The sequence below is a fragment of the Capricornis sumatraensis genome, chromosome 8 (genome assembly GCF_032405125.1).
Source record: "Capricornis sumatraensis isolate serow.1 chromosome 8, serow.2, whole genome shotgun sequence".
Lineage (NCBI taxonomy): Eukaryota > Metazoa > Chordata > Mammalia > Artiodactyla > Bovidae > Capricornis > Capricornis sumatraensis.
The window spans coordinates 104,783,697-104,797,159 of NC_091076.1; the positions used below are offsets into that span (position 1 = coordinate 104,783,697).

General features: G+C 64.0%; 2 protein-coding genes across 3 annotated transcripts; one reads left to right on the forward strand and one right to left on the reverse strand.

Moving 5' to 3' along the window:
* The first annotated feature begins 655 nt into the window (after window positions 1-655).
* On the forward strand, window positions 656-10,319 carry RHBDF2 (rhomboid 5 homolog 2). 2 transcript variants are annotated; one of them, XM_068977161.1, is made up of 18 exons: window positions 656-841; window positions 896-924; window positions 1,691-1,816; window positions 2,281-2,476; window positions 2,554-2,757; window positions 3,652-3,780; window positions 4,155-4,267; window positions 4,423-4,617; window positions 5,637-5,748; window positions 5,971-6,045; window positions 6,232-6,393; window positions 6,962-7,071; window positions 7,302-7,365; window positions 7,458-7,552; window positions 7,754-7,829; window positions 7,961-8,061; window positions 8,230-8,383; window positions 9,111-10,319. In XM_068977161.1, exons 1-18 carry the CDS (start codon window positions 656-658, stop codon window positions 9,528-9,530), a joined length of 2,547 nt encoding a protein of 848 aa, XP_068833262.1. In that variant the 3' UTR covers window positions 9,531-10,319. The 2 variants fall into 2 exon arrangements, with proteins under 2 accessions (XP_068833262.1, XP_068833263.1); XM_068977162.1 differs by lacking the exon at window positions 896-924 and having other exon boundaries at window positions 656-799; window positions 1,689-1,816.
* Window positions 10,320-11,305: 986 nt separating this feature from the next.
* LOC138083693 (serotonin N-acetyltransferase-like) lies at window positions 11,306-12,555 on the reverse strand. Its single transcript, XM_068977517.1, has 3 exons — window positions 12,393-12,555; window positions 11,949-12,103; window positions 11,306-11,611 (listed from the first exon to the last, which is right to left on the reverse strand). The coding sequence occupies exons 1-3, from the start codon at window positions 12,553-12,555 to the stop codon at window positions 11,306-11,308; spliced, it is 624 nt and encodes a 207-aa protein (XP_068833618.1).
* Window positions 12,556-13,463: the final 908 nt, after the last annotated feature.

A 13,463-nucleotide genomic window follows, 5' to 3' on the forward strand; every position in this document is an offset into this window, starting at 1 on the left:
ACTTATCTTTGAAAGAGGAACTTGGTAGTCTGGGGGGACAGGGACGAGCACGGCGGCTTTCTCATGTTCCCAGGAGTTAGGTTGGACCTTCTCTTCCTCGCTCGCAGCCCAGGGATTCCTTCTCTGAAAACCACCCCGCTCCCTGCACAGATGCGGGTCCCTTGTTTGAGGGCTGCCTGGAGCCTTCTCCCTGTCCTCCCGAAGCCCTGCCCCAGGCAGGGCCCTTTGTCCAAGGAATCTGCCTTCCAGCCCCCTGGCCTGCTCTAGCCAGACTGATGGGCAGGCCAAGACCACGTCCCTGGTCCTCACATTCCTTTCTGGGTGTGGTCCTTGCCTGAAGCAGAGAGACCAGAAACGGAATGAGGTGACCAGTTGGGGACCTCCCAGGCTCCTGCCGGCCCAGAATGCAAATGAAGGATGAAAATAGACCTTCTCGCCATACCCCACCCAGCCCGATTCAGCGTGCTGCTGTGTGGTTTAGTATCGGAGTCAGTTTTGAACCAACTGTCCACGGGTTGTTCTCAATCTAGGCTGTCCGCCGTGGCACGCCCTGTCACCCTGCACTGTCCCCGTGTCCCCCCTGTCCTGCCGCCTCTCGACGATACACCTGTGCCTCCTCCGTTTCCCTTTCAGCTGCCCTGCCCCCTTGCCCACCATGGCCTCCGATGACAAGAATGGCGAGAGGGTCTCCTCGGTGTCCAGCAGCCGCCTGCAGAGCCGGAAGCCGCCCAACCTGTCCATCACCATCCCTCCGCCTGAGACCTCGGCCCCGAGCGAGCAGGCCAGCATGCTGCCCCAGGTAAGAGGGGCCCCTGCTGTGTCCCCTGGCACCTTTAGGGCAGTTTCACTTCCTGGAAGGGGGCCCTTGCGGAGCCTGTTGGAGTCCCTGCCGTAGACTTCACCCCCTCCTTCCTGGCCCCCAATGTCACTGGGAGTGACTCCTGAACTCAGGAACTCAGTCTCGTGGCCAGCCAGGGAAAATAGGAAGCTCTTGTCAGTCCCACCTGGGAATTGGCTGTTTCCAGCCCCAGTCCCTTCTTTTATTTATTTTTATTAGGCTATGCCAGGTCTTAGTTGCAGCATGCAGGATCTAGTTTCCTGGCCAGGGATTGAACTTGGGTCCCCTCCATTGGGAGCACGGAGTCTTAGCCACTGGACCACCAGGGAAGCCCGTCGGCCCTGGCCATTCTGCAGGCGGTAGACTGTCTGTGACTCAGGGGAAGGGGCACCCCGACTCTCAGCATTCTGCTCGTGCAGGAGAACGGGGATGAATCACCGTTGCCAGCGTTCCAACCAGCGCTCCATAGAGTCCATCAAGAATCTGCTGCTCACAGCGTGGGCTCCCGTGCAGCCCGGGGCCCCGGGGAGGTGATCTCGTGCCACCCACAAAGCCAAGGGCACTTTCAAACATGCAAAGCCGGGCCAGCCTACAGCTTAGCCACAGCCAGGACCTAGAAGGGGAGCCCTGGATGGGGACCTGGGGAAGTGAGTGTCGGGCTCCCGGACACACTAGAAAAGGGCCCATCTGACCCTCAGAATGAGAAAGCGGCTCGGGGTCAGCTGGGGTCAGGGTTTGTCCTGTCTGGGTTTTCACATCGGAAGCCAGAGCAGAGGCAGCCGGGGAGTCTCGGAGCTCCACGGAGTCACAGCCCGTCTCCCTCTCCCGCCTCCAGGAACCCGGAGGGCAGAGGCCCAGGAACCCGGCCCTCCTGAAGAGCGTCAGCCTCCAGGAGCCACGAGGGCGATGGCAGGAGGGTGGCCCGGAGAAGCGTCCTGGCTTCCGCCGCCAGGCCTCGCTGTCCCAGAGCATCCGCAAGTGAGCACACGTTCCGCCCCTGCCTACATGCTCCCCCATGCAGCAGACCCCCCTTCCCCACCCGACGGACTCTGACGCTCCGAGGCCCCAAGCCCCTTTGTGGGAGGCGTGGACAAGCAGCCTATGTTCTAGGCCGGGGAAACTGAGGCCTGGGCGGCTCTGTGCCTGGCAGGAAGACCCAGCAAGGAGGCTGCAGAGGGTCCAGGAGCTGGGGGTGGACCCTGCACTGCAGAGCAGCTCCCCCCACCCCCGGCTCAGCCCTCAGGCCCTGGACTTTATTCCCCCGCCTCTGCCCGTCCAATCCCTGGACACTGAGTCGGGGGGGTCAGTCTGCCCCCCACCCCCCACTGCACCCACACATGTCCTGTCACCTCCCACTGCACACACACGCGCCCTGTCGCCTCCCCACACACGTGGCCCGCCGCCACGGTGACAGGCGCCCTGTGCCCTGTCTGCCCCCGCAGGGGCGCGGCCCAGTGGTTCGGGGTCAGCGGAGACTGGGAGCTGAAGCGGCAGCACTGGCAGCGCCGGAGCCTTCACCACTGCAGCGTGCGCTACGGCCGGCTCAAGGCCTCGTGCCAGCGGGACCTGGAGCTCCCCAGCCAAGAGGTGCCCTCCTTCCAGGACACCGAGTCCCCAAAGCCCTGCAAGATGCCCAAGGTGGGCTCCAGCCGGGGACAGGGCCATCAGGGGCCCAGCGCCCAGCGGCCTCTGCTCACTGCCTCCCTCCTGTCCAGATCGTGGACCCCCTGGCCCGAGGACGGGCATTCCGCCACCCGGAAGAGGTGGAACGGCCCCACGCCCCGCACCCGCCGCTGACGCCCGGGGTCCTTTCCCTCACCTCCTTCACCAGCGTCCGCTCCGGCTATTCCCACCTGCCCCGCCGCAAGAGGATCTCTGTGGCCCACATGAGCTTTCAAGCTGCTGCAGCCTTGCTTAAGGTAAGGACACCTGTGCCCAGCCCGCTCCCTCTCCCCCCTCCCAGGCACCTGCGTCTGTGCCAGGGCAGTGGCTGCTCCAGGATCCCTGGGCAGAGAAGGGGGCTACAGCCCAGCAGGCAGACTCACCCACATCCTTCTAGCCCAGCTTCTCCCTAGTACAGGCAGCTGGTTTCTGCACCGACACACACAGGAGAAGTAGGAAGTGCAATGTACAGTCACCGCTCCCTGAGCCGTGTTTGTGGAGCCCCCGTTACATGCTGGGCATGGGGGCACCGCAAAGAGAATTGAGCCAGTGTCCCTGCCCTGGAAGAGCCCTCAGCTCGGGTGAGGGGGAGATGTCACCATGCGGTGTGACAGGTACAGGGGCCCCACCAGAGGAGAGGCTGCCCTGTCTTGCCCAGGAGAGGGGCTGATGTCAGAGAGGGCACTTGGGAGGTATAAAGAAAGTTTCACCAGGAAGGGAACAGCATTCTCAGCAGAGGGAACGGCCTATGCAAAGGCCTGGGGGTAAGAGGCAGTAGCAGGTAGTTTTAGTGAAGGGTGGTCACAAGAAGAATCATGGGAGGTGGGATCAGAAAGGTCAGCAGGGGCCCTGTGTGCTGTGCCAGGAAGCCTGAACCTCGGGAGTAAGGGTGCAGGGTGAGTGGTGGGGTGCCAGGGGTGCCAGGTACCCAAGCCTGAAGGCGGGAGGTTGCCAGGAGAAGTTGGCAGCCAACTGTGGAGAGAGAACCGTGTGCAGGCCGGGGGAGGAGCTGGAGCCCAGTCCCGGCCTCTGCAGACGCTCCTGCTCTGTGCAGGGTCCCACCTCCCCGGGCGGATGGCCTTGACACCCCTTTGGTGTCGGGGCGGGACCACCTCCCATGGGCCTGACGCCCGTGCCTCTGGCCCACACAGGGGCGCTCGGTGCTGGAGGCCACGGGACAGCGGAGCCAGGTGGTCAAGTGCAGCTTTGCTTACCCCAGCTCCCTGGAGGAGGACGCGGTCGACGGGGCAGAGACATTCGACTCCTCGTTTTTTAGTAAGGCAAGCATGGGGTGTGTGGGCCCTCGGGGTCAGGGGGCTGGGGTGGGCGGGAGCTGGGGGAAGAGACCCGGCCTCCCATCATGCTCTGCCGGGAGCCCCTCAGATGTCCAGAAGCCTGTCCGTGGGATTGGGGTGCCACCTCTCGGAGCTCCCGGGCCCCCCATCTTTCATTGGCAAAGCAAGGGCCTGGGGTGGGGCAGATGCCAGTGGAAGTCACTATCAGGGCCCACAGACACGTGTCTCCCCTTCCTCTCTCCCCGGGAGCCTGTCCGACATTGTCCTGCCCTTGAATTGAGCTGTTGCAGGGGTAGGGCGGGGGACAGTAACTCCTCACACTGTCTCTTTCTGTGTCCCCGACTCCACCCCTACCCCAGGAAGAAATGAGCTCCATGCCCGATGACGTGTTTGAGTCGCCCCCACTCTCCGCCAGCTACTTCCGGGGGATCCCACACTCAGCCTCCCCAGTCTCCCCTGATCAGATCCCCCTGTGAGTTCCGGGCAGTCTTCCCGGTGGAGCGTGGTGGCGGCCCCGGGTGTGGGGGGCAGGGTGGAGGGGTTCCCCAGATTGCAGGTCCCTCCTGGTTCTCCCCTCGTGGGAAGGAGGAGGTGAGGGTACCCGGCTGAGACCGCCATCCTCACCAGGAAGGAGTCCAGCCGAGCCCCGGTGCCCCCAACCAAACGCGGCAAGCGCATCGCCTCCAAGGTGAAGCACTTTGCCTTTGACCGGAAGAAGCGGCACTACGGCCTGGGCGTAGTGGGCAACTGGCTGAACCGCACTTACCGCCGCAGCATCAGCAGCACGGTGCAGCGGCAGCTGGAGAGCTTCGACAGCCACCGGTGAGCCGCCGGCCGGGCCTGCCCGCTTTGAGACCTGGGGGTGCTCACTGTCCCGGAGGGCTGCTCCCAGGAGAAGGCCCAGGGAGAGGGGCTGGGAGCCACCCAGGAGGGACCGAGGGGCTTCCAGATCCCCCTGGGCCCTCTCCCGGAGCATCTCTCCTTGTTCAGCGAGGCTTTGATGAGCACCTCTTATGTGTTGGGGGAGCAGGGTCAGTCCCTGGGGTCACCCTGCAAGTGTGCACGTCACCCGGGAAGAGTTGTCGGGTGTTGCTGCCTCTCCTTGCTTTCTGGGCCCGCGTTCTCCCTGGGTCCCAGACAACAAGCATTCACTGAGTGCCACACAGGCCCTGGGACAGCAGAGCAGGGCAGGTGTGGTGGATCAGAGGCGTGGTTTGAAGCGGTGATCCCCAGTGAGGGGCCCGTAGAGAGGGACTGTGTACAAGACCTTGGGGAAGCCAGAGGATTGGGAACAGGCCATTCTCTGTGTACAGTTAGCAGCAACCTGATAGACATTGAACCCCAGATCACAAAAAATTAAGTGATGGCAGGTGTGGAGTGTGTCCCGGAGAAGGAGGACAGAGAAGGAGTGAACAGAGGGTGGGGAGGTGTGTGGTCAGGAGGAGCAGCAGTCAGCTGGGTGAAGAGAGACGGGCAGAGCATCTCAGGCCAAGGAAGCATCGTGTGCAAAGGCCCCGGGGCTGCAGGGCACGGGGTGCGTTCCCAGAGCTGCAAGAGAAGGAGAGGAAGGAGGCCAGGAAGGTGGGCAGGCGCAGCAAGGCCTGGCCACCAGTGGGAGTGGGCAGCGTTAGACTTGATTCCCAGAGCAGCGAGAAGCCACGGGGAGGGTTTCAGCTGGGAGAGAAAGGCATAGAGGTGCGTGTTAAGAATTGCGGTGGTGGACGAGTCTGAGCAGAGCAGTGGAGGGTTGGGAGCAGGTAAGAGCTGTCGGCAGTTGGGTGTCACAGGCCTGAGGGTAGGGGCGTGAATCCAGCTCTGCTGACCCAAGGCCCTGCCCGCAGGCCCTACTTCACCTACTGGCTGACCTTTGTCCACATCATCATCACGTTGCTGGTGATCGGCACGTATGGCATCGCTCCCGTGGGCTTCGCCCAGCACATCACCACCCAGCTGGTGCGTGGGGCTCGGGAAGGGGGTCTCCATCCTGGGAATCCTAGCCTCCCCTCCAAGAGGAGCATCCTTGTCTTGGGCTACCCGGTCCCTCCGAGGCACAGACCTGGCCCAGGCAGGAGGGGGCTCTGGGCTCTCCTCTGCCTTGCCTCTCAGCCCCTTCCTGGAAGCCCTTCCCTGGGACCAGGAAAGCCCTGACCCTGCCTCCTTCCACCGCTGCACCAGGTGCTCAGGAACAAAGGTGTGTATGAGAGCGTGAAGTACATCCAGCAGGAGAACTTCTGGATCGGCCCCAGCTCGGTGAGGGGCCCAGGCGCGGAGGCGTCTCAGCGGGGAGCCCCCTGCCTCTGTCACCCCCAGCTGGGCAGGGGGGGGGGGTTGTGTCTAACCTGGAAGCCCTGCTCAGCAGGAGCACCCTCGGGAGGAACGCACTGGCCAGGTCTGGGCCTGAGCTCACAACCCCCACCCCGGCGGCCCCCTCCCCAGATCGACTTGATCCACCTGGGAGCCAAGTTCTCGCCTTGCATCCGGAAGGACCAACAGATCGAGCAGCTCGTGCTGCGGGAGCGAGACCTGGAGCGGGACTCGGGCTGCTGTGTCCAAAACGACCGTTCGGGCTGCATCCAGACCCAAAGGAAGGACTGCTCGGTGAGGGCCTGGGCCCTGCAGCCCCGCCCAGCCCAGCGCCATCCCGGCGCCGGCTCCACTGGGCCCAGCCTGGGGGAGGGGCCGGCAGGGGCGGTGTGAGCACACTGCGTCCATCCTTCCGCTGCCCTGCGTCCATCCTTCCGCTGGCCTCCCCGGGCTCGCGCCCCCTCCCTGGCTTCACATGCCCCTCCCTGGCTTCACACACCCCTCCCTGGGCTCGCGCCCCCCTCCCTGGCTTCACACATCCTTCCCTGGCTTCACACCCCGCTCCCTGTCTTCACACCCCCCTCCCTGGGCTCGCGCCCCCCTCCCTGGGCTCACAATGCCCTCCCTGGGCTCGCGGCCCCTCCCTGGCCTCACACCCAATGTAGGCAGCCTGGCACAGAGAGGGTATCAACCTCCCCAGCCCCAGAGAAGTGAAAGCTAAGTCCTAGGAGTGTCAGCGAGGGGTGGGGGTCTGGGAGATGAGTCAGAGGCCTGGACAGCAAGGAATGAGCCCCTGCCCTGGAGGGGTCCCTACCCATGTCCTTGTCCAGCCTGCCATGACCAGCCCCTCCCCATCCTCCAGGAGACTCTGGCCACTTTCGTCAAGTGGCAGGATGATACGGGGCCCCCCATGGACAAGTCTGATCTGGGCCAGAAGCGGACTTCTGGGGCCGTGTGCAACCAGGACCCCAGGTACCCATGGCTGAGCTCTCTGAGAAGACGAGGCTGAGTGTCATGTAGTTGGTGCCACCCACTGGGGTGCTGGCCAGTGGGCGCGGTCGGCTGAGGGTGCTGGCCGGTGGGCATGGCAGGCTGGGGGTGCTGGCTGAGGGGCGTGGCAGACTGGGGATGCTGACCAGGGGGTGTGGCAGGCTGGGGGTGCCAAGGCCCCACATTTTGCCCCCTCCAATCTCTACTTCCAGAACCTGCGAGGAGCCGGCCTCTAGTGGTGCCCACATCTGGCCCGACGACATCACCAAGTGGCCGGTGAGTATGCGGGGAGGAGAGCGGTCCAGGGAGGGCAGGGAGGCATCTGGCCGCCGCACAGCCCCATCCCCGCTCCGTGCCCCTCCCGGCAGATCTGCACAGAGCAGGCCAAGAGTAACCTCTCGGGCTTCCCGCACATGGACTGCCAGATCCGAGGCCGCCCCTGCTGCATCGGCACCAAGGGCAGGTGAGCCGGCCTGGACCCCGGGCCCGAGCCCCTGTGCTCCTCCTCAGCCGCTGTCCCCGCTGCCGCTCCGTCCGTGCTGTGAGGGTCCCTGAAGAGGGGCACCCATCCTGCCAGCGATGCCTGCTGCGGCCAGGCACTGGACACCAGGCGAGGGATTGGGACTCAGTCCCCTGACGTCCTCCCTTGCCTCCCTGTCCCCAGCTGTGAGATCACCACGCGCGAATACTGTGAGTTCATGCACGGCTATTTCCACGAGAAGGCCACGCTCTGCTCCCAGGTGAGGCAGGGCCCTGGGCACGGTGAGCAGCCTTCATGCCCTCCTGCACCAGGTGTCCAGTCCCAACCCCGCATATCAGGGCCTCCCATCCAGCCGGGTCCCAGGGACTGACCACCATGCGCTCGACCCAGGTGCACTGCTTGGACAAGGTGTGCGGACTGCTGCCCTTCCTCAACCCCGAGGTCCCTGATCAGTTCTACAGGCTCTGGCTGTCTCTGTTCCTCCACGCTGGGTAAGAGGCGCCTCGCTGCCCAACCCCCAGGCCCCCATGGTGCCCGCCCACCTGGACCCCCGGAGGAAGGGCCCCTGAGCCAGGGCACAACCTGCTGGGCCCCAGTGCCCCCCAAGTGCCCGGCCGGTGGCCACGGGCGGAAGCCGATGTCCGTGTGTCCCTGCCCAGCGTGGTCCACTGCCTCGTGTCTGTGATCTTCCAAATGACCATCCTGCGTGACCTGGAGAAGCTGGCCGGCTGGCACCGCATCTCCATAATCTTCATCCTCAGCGGCATCACCGGCAACCTCGCCAGCGCCCTCTTCCTTCCGTACCGGGCAGAGGTGGGGAGCTCTGGGCACTCTGGGGAGTGGGCGGGGTGGGGCTAGCCCTGCCACTTCCTTCCCTGCCCCCCCAACCCCCACTACCCTACCTGGGTCAGCCAGAGGGATGCACAGCCCCCGCCGTGTCAGGCTCAACAGTCGATGGACAGCTAAGCTGGGGGCTTCCTGGCCAGTTCCTTAGTCTGTCCCTGGGCACAAGGGAGCAGCGATGCCCCCAGGTCACGTGTAGAGGTCACCTCCAGAAAGACCTTCCTGGACCGCCCCCACCCCCAGCCCCTGCTTCATTTCTCTCAGTGACCGTGACCGCCTGCCAGTGCACCCCTTAGCTACAGGCGGGGCCGTGTGAAGTCGCCCTCATGGGGCCGTTCTTGCTAAGAAAGCAGGGTTCGTTGGTCGGTTCCACCTCACACTCAGGGCTGGTTCAGTGTCTGTCCCCGCCACGTGCGCTGCCCAGAGCAGGCTGTCTGTCCTGCTTGCTGTGCCCACTGTGCGCATAGTAGGGTGTCTGCAGAAAGGGTGGGGGGAACGAGTCCAGCTGGGTTCCGGCGGCACTGGCTGCACCTCCCCCTGCCACCTCGGCCCTCAGCTTCGGGGTCCCCACCGGAGGGGCTCACGGACAGGATGATGTGGGTCCCAGGGTTCCAGCCTGGCTGTGCCCAGGGCTCCCCGCGGGCTCCCACCCGGTGCCTGGAGGTGACCGTGTCCGCGCCCCGCCCACCCGCCCCAGGTGGGCCCTGCAGGGTCGCAGTTCGGCCTCCTGGCCTGCCTCTTCGTGGAGCTCTTCCAGAGCTGGCAGCTGCTGGAGCGGCCCTGGAAGGCCTTCCTGAACCTGTCGGCCATCGTGCTGTTCCTCTTCGTCTGCGGCCTCCTGCCCTGGATCGACAACATCGCCCACATCTTCGGCTTCCTCAGTGGGCTGCTGCTGGCCTTCGCCTTCCTGCCCTACATCACCTTCGGCACGAGCGACAAGTACCGCAAGCGCGCCCTCATCCTGGTGTCGCTGGTGGTCTTCGCCGGCCTCTTCGCCTCGCTGGTCATCTGGCTGTACGTCTACCCCATCCACTGGCCCTGGGTCGAATACCTCACCTGCTTCCCCTTCACCAGCCGCTTCTGCGAGAAGTACGAGCTGGACCAGGTGCTACACTGACCACCTGCCCGGTGGGGCCGGCATGGCTGCTCCCACGCAGCTCGGAGGATGCGGGGACTGTGTCTGGACCGAGCTGTGCGCCTGCACAGCACCCTGCCCACACCCCAGAGACCCCATGGGGCTGGCCCTGCTCCCAGGAGCTCCCTCCCCCAGGAGAGGCCAAGTCCGAGGGGAGACGCTCCTAAAGGCGGGCTTCTTGTGGGGCCGGGACCCCCTTCCTCAGGCCTGGGCTGGGGGACACTCGGAGCCTGTACATCTCTGCAGCTCGGGGCCCAGGCCCTGACAGACCTCCACTGCCCGGCCGTCAGGACCCCTCCTGGTCCTGGAATGCTGCTCAGCCCCTACCTCCGGCTCTGCCTAGGGATGAGGCTGGGGTTCCTGCCAGGTTCCCAGCCCTGCCTGGCCACGGCCCCCCTGCCTGTTGTCCCTCCCCTCTCTGCCCTGTGAGTCCATGCCCAGCTTCCATCAGCAGCCTGGTGAGCCTCGCCATTACGCTCCTGGACCAGACCTGGTGGGAGAGGCTTCGGCCATGGTCTGGGACAGAGAAGGAGCAAAGACACGCAGCTGGACTGGGAAGCTGAGAGCCTGGGCTGTTACCCAACAGAAGCTAAGCCCACCAGCCCACCCCAGGGCCTCCAGGCCCTCCCAGCCCTCCCAGCCAGCCCTTCCCCTCGAGTTAGTGTTCAGCTTCCTGGGGTTGGACTGATGCCAACCAGCTCACCACCCTCTGCCTCACTTCTGCCAAGAAAGGGGCAGGGCCACCCTGTGGACCTGCGCCCAAGGGTTGCCCAAGGTCAATCAGGACTTTTTTTTTTTTTACCAATTTATATCATGGTCGTAATTTTTTAAAGTAACGCTAACTTTGTATGGACAACGTCTGAAATGAATTAAATGATATTCTTTAAGATAGGACTAGCTTTTGACCTGGGGCCTCAATAAAATAAAAGGTGGAACTTTAGCGGTGGGGTGGCGGGGGTCAGCCATGAGGAGCAGGGGTGACGGGCGTGACCCAAAGGAACCGTGGAAGCTTGGGGGACTTTCGAGGGATTTGTTAGGGGCAGAAACCAGGTTGGGGTCACCTGGAGGGTTTCAGGAGGTGCGCTGAGACGATGCTAGTAAATCCTTGGACTCCCGCGCTGCCCCAGCCCCAGCTGCTTGTAGAGAGAGTCAGGGGTCTGGCTGGGCGGAGGGGAGGGCCGGCCTGGCAGAAGCAGTGTTGGAGGTGGGGGTGCAGCTATTGGCCATTCACTGCACATCCCCCCAGCCCTTCACTCCACACCCGACGGGGCACAAGCACGGTTACTATGGGCAGGGAACCTGGGGCGCTGGGGTGATGGGACAGCTAGGAGGTGGCTCCTGCCCTTCCCTCCCCCCAGCTACCCCCACTCCAGAGCTGAGGACCAGAAGGGGCAGCCCTGGGTCTGGGGGGATAGGATCTCCTTTGGTGAGACTCAGAAGCAGGGCTGCAGGATGCCTCCCACTGTCCCCAGTTCACAGACCCAGCACGTGTGGGTGCAGTTTGGATGCACGGGGTCCAGAGGGCCTGGCATGGACAGAGAGGAACACACAGTACTTGCGCCCCAGTAGGGCACCTGGGTTGGGAGCAGCCGCCCCGCCTTTTCTTTATTTCACCCATTCTTCCCGTTCCGCCATCCCCTGGGAATCACCGTCTCCCTTCAGACCAAGCAGAGCAGGGGGACGGCAGGGCAGAGAAGGGGACCAGCTGGGGACAGGGTAGGAGCCCCCGACTGTGGGCTCCCCAGTGGGGCACCAGGTCAGGGTTGACTGTTCCGGCGCAGGGCGGCGTGGCCCCGCAGGGAGCAGTGCATCTCCGTGAAGGTCAGTGAGCCCACGACGATGGCACATGGGCCCGCGGGATGGAAGCCGAACCTCTGGTAAAAGGGCACCAGCGCGTCCTCGCACATGAGCACGGCCCGGCGCACGGCCGGCTGGGCGCCCACGTGGTGCAGGTAGCGCCAGAGCAGGACGGAGCCCTTGCCCTGCTGCCGGAAGCTGCGGTGCACGGCCAGCGCGTGCAGGTGGGCGGTGCGGCCCCCGGGCCTGTGCAGTGCCAGCGACTCCTGGGCCGAGGGGCGGACATGAGTCAGGGTCGCCTCTGTGCACCCCAAACCACCCCCGCTGGGCCAAGAGCAGCTGCCCCGAGAGTCTCCAGTCAGCCCCCTTCTACCCAAGTGAGGAGCTGTGTCCCCAGCCCCTTTGTGGTCCCCCTCAGGAGAGCCTTGAGCCCCAAAGGACTGGGCTGTCTTGCCGGGAGAGGACGCACCATGAGCGCCCGTGTTGGATCTGGAGGAGGGCATCCCAGCCTCCCGCTCCTCCCCCATCTTCTGCCTCCATAGGAAATGGTCTCCTCCTTTCTCGAGGCCTTCCCGGGACCAGGCAGTTCACCCCCATCCTCACCTGAGTAAGTCTCTCCTCGTCCCACAGGGAGCCGATGATGAAGGCCACGAGGCGGCCCTCCACGAACCAGCCCAGGGACAGCTCGGGACACAGGGTCAGGAAGTGCCGGACCTCGTCCAGATTCAGGGGGCAGTTGCCGGAGACAGAGATGAAGGCTGCGTCAGGAAGCGCGAGTGGGTGACCCCCAGTCCACTGAGCATCTGCTCGGATGCTGGGTGGGCTCCCCAGGTCCCCAGGCCTCCCCTGGGAAAGCATGGGATTCAGGGCTGCTCTTCCCCCCACTCTCCTGAAACACGCATGTGCTCCTGCACACGCACAAAACACACCATCAGACACTCTGGGGGCCCGTCTGCCAAGAACAGGGGACTCCAGGGTCTTCTCCCCAAGGGACAGCGGCAGGGTTCAGCAGAGTCCCGGACCCTGGGGGGCCAGGGGGCTGCTCACCCTCTCGCTCAATCTCAAACACGCCGGCAGCGTCCTCTGGGCTGAGGCAGCGGAACTCGTTGGCGGGGAGCGTGTGGCGCCGCTGGCGGCCTGGGGACCCTGGCATCCCAGAGGGCAGGTGCAGAGGCGAGGGTTTCAGGCAGTGGACACTCGGCGTGGACATCCTGGGTGTGGCTGCCACCCAGGGGGTCGCCAGCTTCAGAAGGGGCCTGTGTGACAAGGAGGGTCCCTCCACACCTGTGGGAAAGGGGCGATGGTCAGGGGGCTGGTCCTCATCTCCCAGGGGGCCATCCAGGGCGATGGCACCTCTTGCCTCTGTTGCAGGAGACCTGGAGTGGGGAGTCTGGGCGCTAGGGCGGAGCGGGCATGTAGGGCATCGATTCCTCCTGCCTTGTGCCTGCTCTGGCTCCCTGGGCCCCTTTCTGTCTGTCTCCCTGACCCCCATCTACATGCAGATCCAGCTGTGCCTCCATTACGAAGCCTGTAATCTGGGAGTTGCCCTCCCCACCCTCCTCCACCTTCTCTCCCCTTGTCTCCAAGCCTCAAGCAGGGGACTCCTGTTCCCGGGAGCCTGTGAGAGGATCCCACTTACCAGGACCACAGGGCCAGTTACCCTAGAGGCCGTCCTTGGGCTCAGGAGCCAGGGAAACCCAGGACCTGCTTTTGTAGCAGGTGTGGCCGGGCAGCGCATGACAGTGTCCTCAGAAGTTTCTAAGGCAATGCCCCACCTGCACATCACTGCAGGCAAGACAAAGCCAGCAGGGCTGTGCCCTGTCCCCAGCCTCTGAGGGCAAAACCTTAGGCTGGCGTGCAGGACACAGAGGGGATTATAGTAGCTGATGAGGCCCCAGGGGTTGGGGAAAAGATCACTTGGGACCGCTCAAAAACAAAAGTCAACCGAGTCCATTCCAAGATCAAATTGGCTTTATTCAGGGATTCATGAGTCAGAAAACTAAGATCATAGCATCTGGTCCCATCACTTCATGGGAAATAGGTGGGAAAACAGTGGAAAGAGTGTCAGACTTTATTTTTGGGGCTCCAAAATCACTGCAGATGGTGACTGCAGCCATG

What these genes read in the sequence shown, in the direction of transcription:
- RHBDF2 (XM_068977161.1), top strand. Translation starts at nt 656, where the DNA reads ATGGCCTCCGATGACAAGAATGGCGAGAGGGTCTCCTCGGTGTCCAGC. An exon ending in AGCCCTGCAAGATGCCCAAG is followed by an intron (nt 2,477 to 2,553) that starts GTGGGCTCCAGC and finishes CCTCCTGTCCAG; the next exon opens with ATCGTGGACCCCCTGGCCCG. An exon ending in GTGTGCAACCAGGACCCCAG is followed by an intron (nt 7,072 to 7,301) that starts GTACCCATGGCT and finishes CTCTACTTCCAG; the next exon opens with AACCTGCGAGGAGCCGGCCT.
- LOC138083693 (XM_068977517.1), bottom strand. Translation starts at nt 12,555, where the DNA reads ATGTCCACGCCGAGTGTCCACTGCCTGAAACCCTCGCCTCTGCACCTG. An exon ending in GTTTGAGATTGAGCGAGAGG is followed by an intron (nt 12,104 to 12,392) that starts GTGAGCAGCCCC and finishes TTCCTGACGCAG; the next exon opens with CCTTCATCTCTGTCTCCGGC. An exon ending in ACGAGGAGAGACTTACTCAG is followed by an intron (nt 11,612 to 11,948) that starts GTGAGGATGGGG and finishes CCCTCGGCCCAG; the next exon opens with GAGTCGCTGGCACTGCACAG.